General features: G+C 43.7%; 1 protein-coding gene across 1 annotated transcript; it reads right to left on the reverse strand.

The window, feature by feature from the left end:
• Positions 1–1,178: 1,178 nt before the first annotated feature.
• On the reverse strand, positions 1,179–3,682 carry UTP3 (UTP3 small subunit processome component). The gene has a single exon (XM_002717119.6). It carries the CDS (start codon positions 2,684–2,686, stop codon positions 1,250–1,252), a length of 1,437 nt encoding a protein of 478 aa, XP_002717165.3. The 5' UTR covers positions 2,687–3,682; the 3' UTR covers positions 1,179–1,249.
• Between the last annotated feature and the right edge of the window lie 6,280 nt (positions 3,683–9,962).

Below are 9,962 nucleotides of genomic sequence, written 5' to 3' on the forward strand. Positions count from 1 at the left end.
GGCTGCCGTGGCCGGCATGCTGCGGCCAGCGCACCGCGCTGATCCGATGGCAGGAGCCAGGTGCTTCTCCTGGTCTCCCATGGGTGCAGGGCCCAAGTACTTGGGCCATCCTCTACTGCACTCCCTGGCCACAGCAGAGAGCTGGCCTGGAAGAGGGGTAACCAGGACAGAATCTGGCACCCCGACCAGGACTAGAACCCGGTGTGCCGGCGCTGCAAGGCGGAGGATTAGCCTAGTGAGCCGCGGCGCCGGCCTTACCTCCTACAATTTCAACATCCTCATCTGTGATACTGGGACTACATCACCACCTCACAAAGTTATTTTAAGGATTTAATGAGATGGTGCACAACTAGTACCTAGCAATTGTTTAGTATTAACCACTGACATATTTGCATCTCTAGCTGTTAGCACATGTTTAATGAACCAACCACAGCGCAGTTAAGACTACTTTTGTGCCTTCTTTCACTAATACTATTACTTTTCTCCCTGGCATCATCTTTAAATTCACCATTTCAATATCTTCTCCCTAGTGTAAAAGACCAAAGTAAATGTAAAGAAAAATATAATCCCTGCTGTTACTATTTCAAGTTGTCACTTCCCTAGTAGTAATAATACCAAATTTTTAGCACATGGAAGGATATGAGTATAAACAGCAGCCACTAAAGATCACCAGGAGAAATCAATTTTTTACCCTATTTAACACAAGGGCCACTGGCCAATATTCATAATTGATGTGATCAATTATAAAGCATATCCTTCAACTTTTAACCAACGTTTCCTTTCATTCCCACACATTTACCCATAGAATGTATATAATCCATCTTACCATTAAACCATTTAACAAGTATTCTGCCCGAGAAAGATAGCTAGGCAAATGAAATATTAGGCTATTTGAAAAAACCTGATTGCCAAAGGTATGTTCTCCTTTTGTGAAAAGTTATAAAAGTTCTAAGTTCCATTAACACTCCACAAGTAGCTATGAAATTTTCTAATACTTGTCAATATTAGGGAACTTTTTCAACACAATCATTTCTGAAGCACTTTTATATTATTCCCATGGTTCTTAGTATGACCTTAATATAAATTAAAGGAAAAAATTAGACAATAACTCAAACAAATTTCCCCATTGACAAGAGTTTTTAAAACTTAAGTATGCTAATACTAATACAATCAGCCACTTTAGTCAGAAATGAAATTTATTGCTCTAAAATTACTACCGAAAACCTTAATTGAGCTAAGCAAAGAAACTTTATTTAAGCTTAATGCTCTTTTTAACTCCAGCACGAATGCCAGATAATTCACCACTATAACGTTGCTCTTCTTTACGAACTTCCCTAACTTGGCCTCTTCTTCGAATTTTGGCTCTTCTGAACTTCTCCCTATGTTTCACTCTAGGATTGCGGTCAATCTTCTTTCTTCTAGGTGTAAGTCCTCTATTTTTAGCAATCTGGTAGGTAATAGCTCTCTTGGCATTTTGATCTTCAAGAACCTGTTCCTCAGTGCCATTTTCTTCATTCTTTCTCTTCAGTGTTTGCCTGTTTTCCATTTCTTTATAGTTTTTCAGTGAGGCTTCATCAAAATCAGAATCATCAGAAAGTTCTCCCACACTGGAGGCAGGAGCAGAAGTCTCTGAAACAGACTTTGGCTTGGCCTTGGTCAATTTTGCTTTTGCAATCAGTTCTTTCTTTGCTGTACCATCCTTAAGTGTGAGTAGATGACGAATTTCAGAGGACAGCTTCTGATCCACGACTGACAGCTTGTTGATCAAATTTCGGTAGGTGACAAGCCTTTCTATGACAGGATGTCCATGGGCAGGGACTCTCCTAGCTTTCAGGACTAAATAAAAGCTGATGTTGGAGCAATAGTTTAAGTAGAGGTTGTACTTGGTCCTCAAATACTGGCTTCCTTTTCCACGTGGGATGATCCCTTGTTCCACCATCTGTAGCAACGGCTCCAGTTCATCCTTCACCTCTGTCAACTTGACTTTGAGGTCTTCTATCAGCTCCAAGAGCTCTGGGGATTCTTTTCGCAGCATCTTTAACTTCTCTTTCACGGACACTTTAGCCAGATCCTTCGTGACCCGTGTCTCTGCCTCTTCTGTCTGAGGCACTGGTTTCGCAAAGGCCTCCACCCAAGCGACCCCAAAATCGTCCTCTTGCAGGACTTGGGTTAGGCGCCGCTGAATGACTTGTGCCTCCTCCTCCTCCTCTTTTTCTTCCTCCTCCACTTCCTGCTGGCTCTGTCGGCCTCGGGACTTGGAACCATAGTCCGTGTCATAGTAAAGTTTCTTCCTCTGACCCCAAGACAAGCTGGGATCCACAGAGGCCTCCCCCTCGCTCTGCACGGAGCTCCCGCCATCATCATCCTCATCATCATCATCACCGCCCTCCTCATCACTCGAACTCTCTCCTTCTCCATCGTCTTCATCAATATCTAAGGCTAGTACCTCCTCCTCCTCATCGCCATCATCCTCATCCCCACTCGGCACTTCGCTCCAGCCCTTAGCCAAGGCTGCCCGGGATCGCGCCTCATGGAAATCATCTACCTGGTCTTGGTAGTAGCTGGAGTCCCCTGGCGAGGGTGGCGGCCCTAAATCGTCCTCAGCTTCGTCCGCGGCGCTGTGACCTGCCTTGGCCTGCACAGCTGCCCACTTGGCTGCTCCGCGCCGCCGGGATCTCCCCACCATGGCTCACCGGCAGTCTCAGGTTCTAAAGCGCCGCGGGGATCCTGGCCGTCTCCGACTTCTGCGCACAGACCTGGTTCTTCAGCAACGAGCAGGATTTAAACAGCAGCACGCACCCCGACCACGCGAGTTTGCGAGCACTCCGGACGCAGGAGCTTCCACCTCCTTCTGGGTCCTAACAAGCTCTCCGCGTGTCGAATAATCAGGACTTCCGCTCGGTCTATAGACAGTTGCTCGCTGTGCCCTTTAACACCTGTCGGTTCCGGTGAATTAAAATCTGCCCGTGCGGAAACAATAGAACAATGAAATTCCGTTCCGCACAAGTCTTTCCGGAGATTTTGGTTCTTAACTCTCGCGAGCTTGGGAGTGGCTGAGGGGCGAGATCGCGATGTAACCGCGAGGTGAGTTCGCGGACGCCGGTAGAGGGCGCAGTATGTCTACATCCCGAGGGCGGGCCTGTGAGCCGGGAGCCAAGCCCCTGGAACAGTAGCGGGTGTAGTTTTTTCCTGCTCACTGGGGTGGTTTTTCTCTTGTCCGCGTGTCAGTTTTGTAGTTAATCAGATGGCTTTTGTCGGGTGTTTTCGCTGCAACTTCCAATCACCACACTGTCGGGCGCCACAGCCTGAGGCAGCGCCGAGCCCCTAGACCCCAGCCTCCCGCGGAGCTGAGCTCGCGTCCTGTCTCCCTGCCCGCAGCGCTCGGCGGCAGAGTCCACGCGGGTGTGTAGGGCCGAGGGGGGACGGCGGAAGGCAGAGCCCCGCTATGGGATTGGGAGGCTCCCGGGAAGTCCGGTCAGCCACGGGGGTCCCTCCTTGAGAAGGGGCCGCGCCCCGCCATTTCTCTTCACCAAGTGGAACAGATTCGTTCTTGACACAGCTGAACTTTCCGGGCGAACCCCTCGTTGATTCCCCAGCATCCGCCTGCCCCGTGCCGGGCGAGGGAGCACCCAGGTGGGCTGTGGGGCGCGGATCGCGCCCCAGGCGCGCGTGGCGGTCGCGTGGTGGCTGCGGTCTGGCCCGGTTCCGGCGTGCCCTGGTGCGTGCGGCACAGCTGTCTTTGCACCTGCCAGCCCCGTTACTTGAAAAGGCGTTTGTATTCTCGCCCAGACGGGGAATTCCTGCTGCGTGCAACAGGCAGCTGAAGCTTTGTCCTTTCGGTCTCTTCTTTCACTCCCTTAGTTGTGTTTCCCTCCGTCCTAACGTCGGCTTGGTGGATTTCTTCAAAGACCTTTATTTCAAGAACCCAGTCCAGTGCTTCGCTTAGGGTGACGCTCAGTCAGTATTTGTTGATGAATAGGTATTGAAATTAGAGTGTTTTGTTACCTTACGGTGCAATATAGAGCTGAGTGGATGAATGATGCCTGAGGCTGAAAACCTGAGCTAGAATGGACTTCAGGAATCCTTCATTGTAACGACTTTCATTTTACACAGTTGGAACCAGGCTTGGAAAATGTCACTAGCAAATCTAGCACAGAAACCAGGGACTGTGCTGGCACACCGAGCTTCCATGTTTAGCTGTTATCAGTCATTTATCTCTCCAATGTGGGTGAATTTCTGACATTTTCCAGAGGATGGGTGTTACTGAGTGGATGAAAGAAAAAAAAGAATAGGGGCACAGCTCAAGCTATTTGAGGAAGAGGGTAATAGTAATAAGGAAAGAATTAAGTTGGTTTTTAGAAAAATTGTTAAGGCTAGATGTATGAAAGCTCTGCTCTACCCGCAGACTAATTCAGGTTTAAGTTTTCAGACTTTGTGTAAGACAGATTCAGTTAGTTTTGTGATACTTTAAAAATGTAAGTATTTGGAAGCTGAAATTTCGTTGTTAAAATTAAGTGATAGGGCCGGTGCTGTGGCGCAGTGGTTTAAAGCCCTGGCCTACAGTGCTGCTATTTCATGTGGGTCGCCGGTTCCAGGCCCGGCTGCTCCACTTCCAATCCAGCTCTCTGCTGTGGCCTGGGAAAGCAGTAGAAGATGGCCCAACTCCTTGGGCTCCTGCACCAGAGTGGGAGACCTGGAGGAATCTCCTGGCTCCTGGCTTCAGATCGACGCAGCTCTGGCTGTTGGGGCCATTTGGGGAGTGAACTGGTGGATGGAAGACCTTTTTCTCTTTCTGGCTCTACCTCTCTGTGTAACTTTGTCTTTCAAATAAATACAATAAATCTTTAAAAAAAAAAGACTGCCTTAAAAAAATTAAGTGATCTACAACTTCTTTGGATACATTATATTATCATTACATCAAATTTTTTAGAGATAGAAATATCTTAATTAACTTATTTGAAAAGCAGACTTCAAAGAGAAGGAGAGAGAGAGAGAGAGAGAGAGAATGAAAACCATCTATCTCAGGTTCACTCCCCAAATGGCTGCAATGATTGGGCTGGGCCAGGCTAGAGCCAGGTGTCAGGTGCTTCTTCTGGGTCTCCCAAGTGGGTGACAGTGGCCCAAGGACTTCAGCCATCTTCCCCTGCTTTCCCAGATGCATTATCAGAGAGCTGGATCTGAAGTGGAACAGCTGGGACTTGAACTGGCACCCATTTAGGATGCAAGGGTGGCTTAATCCGCTGTGCCCCAGGCTGCACCATCTGGGCCATTTTCCATGAAAAATAACATTTTTAACTAAACAATAATTTCAAAGCACTTAAAGGTTTTTAAAGCATTTTGGAACCATCACAAGATTTTGAAAATAAATTTAAATTTAATGGATAAAAAAGATGTGAGTAAATGTCTATTTTCTTTTTTTTTTTTTTTCAATCAAGAGGAAACTCCCTACTTTGCTTGATTTTTTTTTTTTTTTTTTTTGGACAGGCAGAGTGGACAGTGAGAGAGAGAGACAGAGAGAAAGGTCTTCCTTTGCCGTTGGTTCACCCTCCAATGGCCGCCGCGACCGGCACACCGCGCTGATCCGATGGCAGGAGCCAGCTACTTATCCTGGTTTCCCATGGGGTGCAGGGCCCAAGGACTTGGGCCATCCTCCACTGCACTCCCTGGCCACAGCAGAGAGCTGGACTGGAAGAGGGGCAACCTGGACAGAATCCGGCGCCGCGACCGGGACTAGAACCCTGTGTGCCGGTGCCGCAAGGCGGAGGATTAGCCTAGTGAGCCGCGGCGCCGGCCAAATGTCTATTTTCTGATGGTAAATGTGAAGTTAATCTTTGAATGTAAATGTTAATGGATTTTGTCATTCAGCTTGCTATCTAGTAGAATGTTACATGCAGTAGTAGATCCAAAAATGAACGCCTTGAGGAGCTTAAAATCAAACAGAGAAGAAGACATACAGATTACTGAAAAACAAGGCAGAGGGTGGGTGTTTTGCCTGGCAGTTAGTCTACTGCTTAAAACACCCACGTCCCACATTGGAGTGTGTAGGCTTGGGTCCCAGCCCTGGTTCCTGATTTCAGCTTCCTGCTAATACAGATCTTGGGAGGCCATGATGATTGGGTTCCTGCCATTCTCATGGACAACCTGGATTGCATTTCCTTCTTCAGTTTTGACCACTGCCCAGCCCAGGTCATTGTTGCATCTAAGCTAGGACTGTAATTATATCCTTACTTTAAATGTACAATTGTGGGGCCATCGCTGTTGCGCAGCAGGTTAATGCCCTGGCCTGCAGCGCTGGCATCCCATATGGGCGCTGGTTCAAGTTCTGGCTGCTCCACTTCCAATCCAGCTCTCTGCTGTGGCCTGGGAAAGCAGTAAAAGATGGCCCAAGTCCTTGAGCCCTGGCACCCACGTAGGAGGCCCAGAAGAAGCTCCTGGCTTCGGATCGGCACAACTCTAGCTGTTGTGGCCAATTGGGGAGTGAACCATTGGTTGGAAGAACTCTCTCTCTCTCTCTCTCTCTGCCTCTTCTCTCTCTGTGTAACTCTGACTTTCAAATAATAAATAAAACAAATCTTTAAAAAATGTACAATTGTTTCATTATGTCTAAGCATTAAGTTTTACTTAGGTACACAAGTTGCAATATACAATTCATAGATGATGTTGTATTCTAACATTCTAAGATCCTTTTGATAAAGACCAGTTTAGAAGTCAGGTCTTCAATTACATTAGTGCCTATAGACCCTTCCGCAGCCTAATTTTAGAATTTGCCACTTAGGTAAGAAAATTATTTGCTGAAATTTGTATTCCTGCAAAGACAGATTAACAGCTTTTTAACATCATAAGCCTATGCCTATTAAAAAGAAAAGCACAGAATTCCTAGAGAAAATAAACAAGTACTGAATAACATTTGATATGTAACAATTGCATCTGTGGTAATTACAACACATCATTAACTTGAATCTTTTTTCCTTTTTTTTTTTTTTTACATGATGTTGGTGTCCTGCTCAGGAGTTAGCAAGCTACACACAATGAAAGCCAACAGGTTCGTTTTTGAATTTGTTTTACAGACTACTCTTTTGCCTTGGTCTAAAGGGGATTTTCTTACTGTGGGAAAGTAGGGGTCTGTAAATGACGTCAGGTGATACCAGGATACTACTTCACTTTGAACTGATCTCTTTTTTCCTGGACTGTTGAATAGCATCAACACTGGGAACAATTATTAGGTGCCACTTACTGTTGTAAACTCCTGACATTTAATTCTGTGGAAAGACGTACTATAATGATATCTAATTTAGATCCAAGGAAACATGAAGGCATAAAGCTAGTAACTAGAACTGGATTGCTCCAGAACCCATACTGCACTGTAACTACTAGTGAACTCCACTGGCTTTCAGATATTCCAGCAGTAGGTCTCTTCAATTTTAGGTCTGCTCACCAGGTATATATTCTTAAAATACCAACGGAAAACTTTGAATGACAGTTACTGTCAAGATTAAATTCATAGCATACAGACTAGGTTGGGGAGACTAAAGTTGTTGAAAGAAGTAGCTTTTTTGTAAAGCAAACATGATAATTTTATATGAGAGTAACATTAGGAAAATGTGTCCTCGGTGTTAATAGCTATCAGCTTACTTAGTTTAATACAACCACAGAAACTTGCTGAACTATTTTTTGTCACAAAACAGAAAGAAGGATTATTTTTAGAAATAAGGAAAATGGAAAAGATAAGGTGGAGTTGCCATCTGCTTTCATTTCTATCAGAAACTACTTACTCTGAGACCAATATGTTACAGATTCTTTTTGCAAATAAGGCCTGGATCTATTTTAAGTCACAAAGATCCTAAAAGTGATTTGGAAGTAAAATATAGAACTTCTACTGAGATAGGCAGTAAGTATTTGAAACTTTATAAGCTTTTAAGTAAAAAAATGACTTGGTTTAGTAGTCTTAATTACAGAATGGAGAATTTAATGGAATCGTGACACTGCTTTCTTTTCCAAACTCTAAGAACTATGTGATCGTTTTCTAAATTTTGTTTAATCCCTTTTTAAATTTTTCTTATAAGGAAACTTGTAAGTATATCTACTTATATATTAACTGTTTATTCAATAATAATTATAGCTTTGAGGGTGAGGCTCTTCTGAAACACAACTCGCTTTTTTTTTTGCCTTCAGTCATCCCTCATTCTCCATGGAATAAAATCCTTAGGTCTTAGCAAGATGTTCGGGGCCTGTTCTTATCTGGCCCAAACTTCTTTTCTAGCTGCTTTCCTGAATTCTATATTCTATCCAAACCAAAATACTTCTTATTCTTTTTGTCTTTTTGAGATTTATTTCTCTTGGGCTTTGTTTAGGCTATGCCCCATCCCAGTTCTTAACTGGCCTTCAAGGTCAGCTAAAATCTTATGTTCTCCAGGCTATTTTCTTCGATTTGTTTCTCTTCATTACCATCTAATAGCCAGTCAACTCTTCCTAAGTTAGGGATTGCTAGACATTGCTCCAGGTGTTAAGATGAGTTGTGTAGTTGTCTGATATATCACCACTCATCTCTGTAAATCTTAGCATATTTTTTAAAGTTTTTTTAAATTTATTTTGTTAATCTTTTTAATGTCCATCTTTTGACTTTATTAATTTTCTCTATTTGTTTTCTATTATTTTTTTACTCAGTTTATTTTTTTTCTTTCTACCTTTTTTTAAATAATTTTTTTTTATTTGACAGGTAGAGTCATAGACAGTGAGAGAAAGAGACAGAGAGAGAGGTCTTCCTTCCATTGGTTCATTCCCCAAATGGCTGCTATGGCCGGCGTGCTGCACCGATCCGAAGCCGGGAGCCAGGTGCTTCCTCCTGGCCTCCCATGCGGGTACAGGGGCCCAGCGCCTGAGCCATCCTCCACTGTCCTCCTGGGCCACAGCAGAGAGCTGGACTGGAAGAGGATCAACCAGGACTAGAACCAGTGCCCATATGAGATGCTGGCGCATAGTATGTCTAATGCAGTTACTCATGCATAGCAAATGCTGATAATCAGCTGGTCAAATAATAAGTTAAATTGAGTTCCTTTGAATTTTAGTAAGGTATTAGAAGTTATTAGAAATAACACAAGGATTTAATAATAAGCTTTTTGCATGTATGACCTTGATCTTTATCTATTTTAGGTATTAAGAGATAAGATAGACCTTCTGCTAAGAGCAAAGAGGAATCATTGGAGAGTTTTAAATGGAAGGATTGGAGAGTTAACTGGAGATAAAAATCACAGGTGGAAAGTTGCTGTTACAGTCATCTAGATGATGAATTTTAGTGTCTAAACTAGGGTGCTGGGAATCAGGATGTGAAAAGTAGACAGAGTAAGAGCTGCTTAGGAGGTGGCATTGTGGAATTTAGTGTATGATCAAGTATGAAGGGTAAGCTGTTAAAATGCTTTTCAGATTCTCCTGTACAACCAAGTGAATGCTGTACCTTACAGTAAGACAGAAAAGTTAGGTAGAAAGAGTTTAGCTGGGGACAGCACACAGGGGAAGTTAAGTTTTTAGATGTTGCTTTTCAGGTATTTGTGAAGATGTTGTAGTGTCCAGATGTCTTCCAGACAGTCAGATACATGAATCTCAAGGTTGAGGGAAAGATCTGAACTATATAGAGATGTTAGGGTTTTTCAGATTCATTTGGAACATGGGATCCTACTTGATATTTAACTGAAAACACAAGAAATAAGATTTTACATTTTTTTTTAATCTAAGTAGCTAGCACACAAGAACTGGTAGACCAGTTCTACTGGAGATGTACTACCTGCCTGCCACTCTGGATACAGCACCATCTGTCTTCAAGTGTCAAAAACGCTTGGATTATTAATGAGTTATATGCATATATATTCAATTAGGTATGTAATTTATTCAAGTTTAAGATTTCTGAACTTACACTGTGCAACTAAATTGTGAAAATTCCTGACAAAAATACATCTGAAAAAAACTTC

This window comes from Oryctolagus cuniculus, chromosome 8 (genome assembly GCF_051225735.1).
Source record: "Oryctolagus cuniculus isolate XC-2025 breed Fujian yellow rabbit chromosome 8, ASM5122573v1, whole genome shotgun sequence".
NCBI classification, from domain to species: domain Eukaryota; kingdom Metazoa; phylum Chordata; class Mammalia; order Lagomorpha; family Leporidae; genus Oryctolagus; species Oryctolagus cuniculus.

Excerpts from the sequence above, each read along its gene's own strand:
- UTP3 (XM_002717119.6), bottom strand. The coding sequence starts at position 2,686 with ATGGTGGGGAGATCCCGGCGGCGCGGAGCAGCCAAGTGGGCAGCTGTG.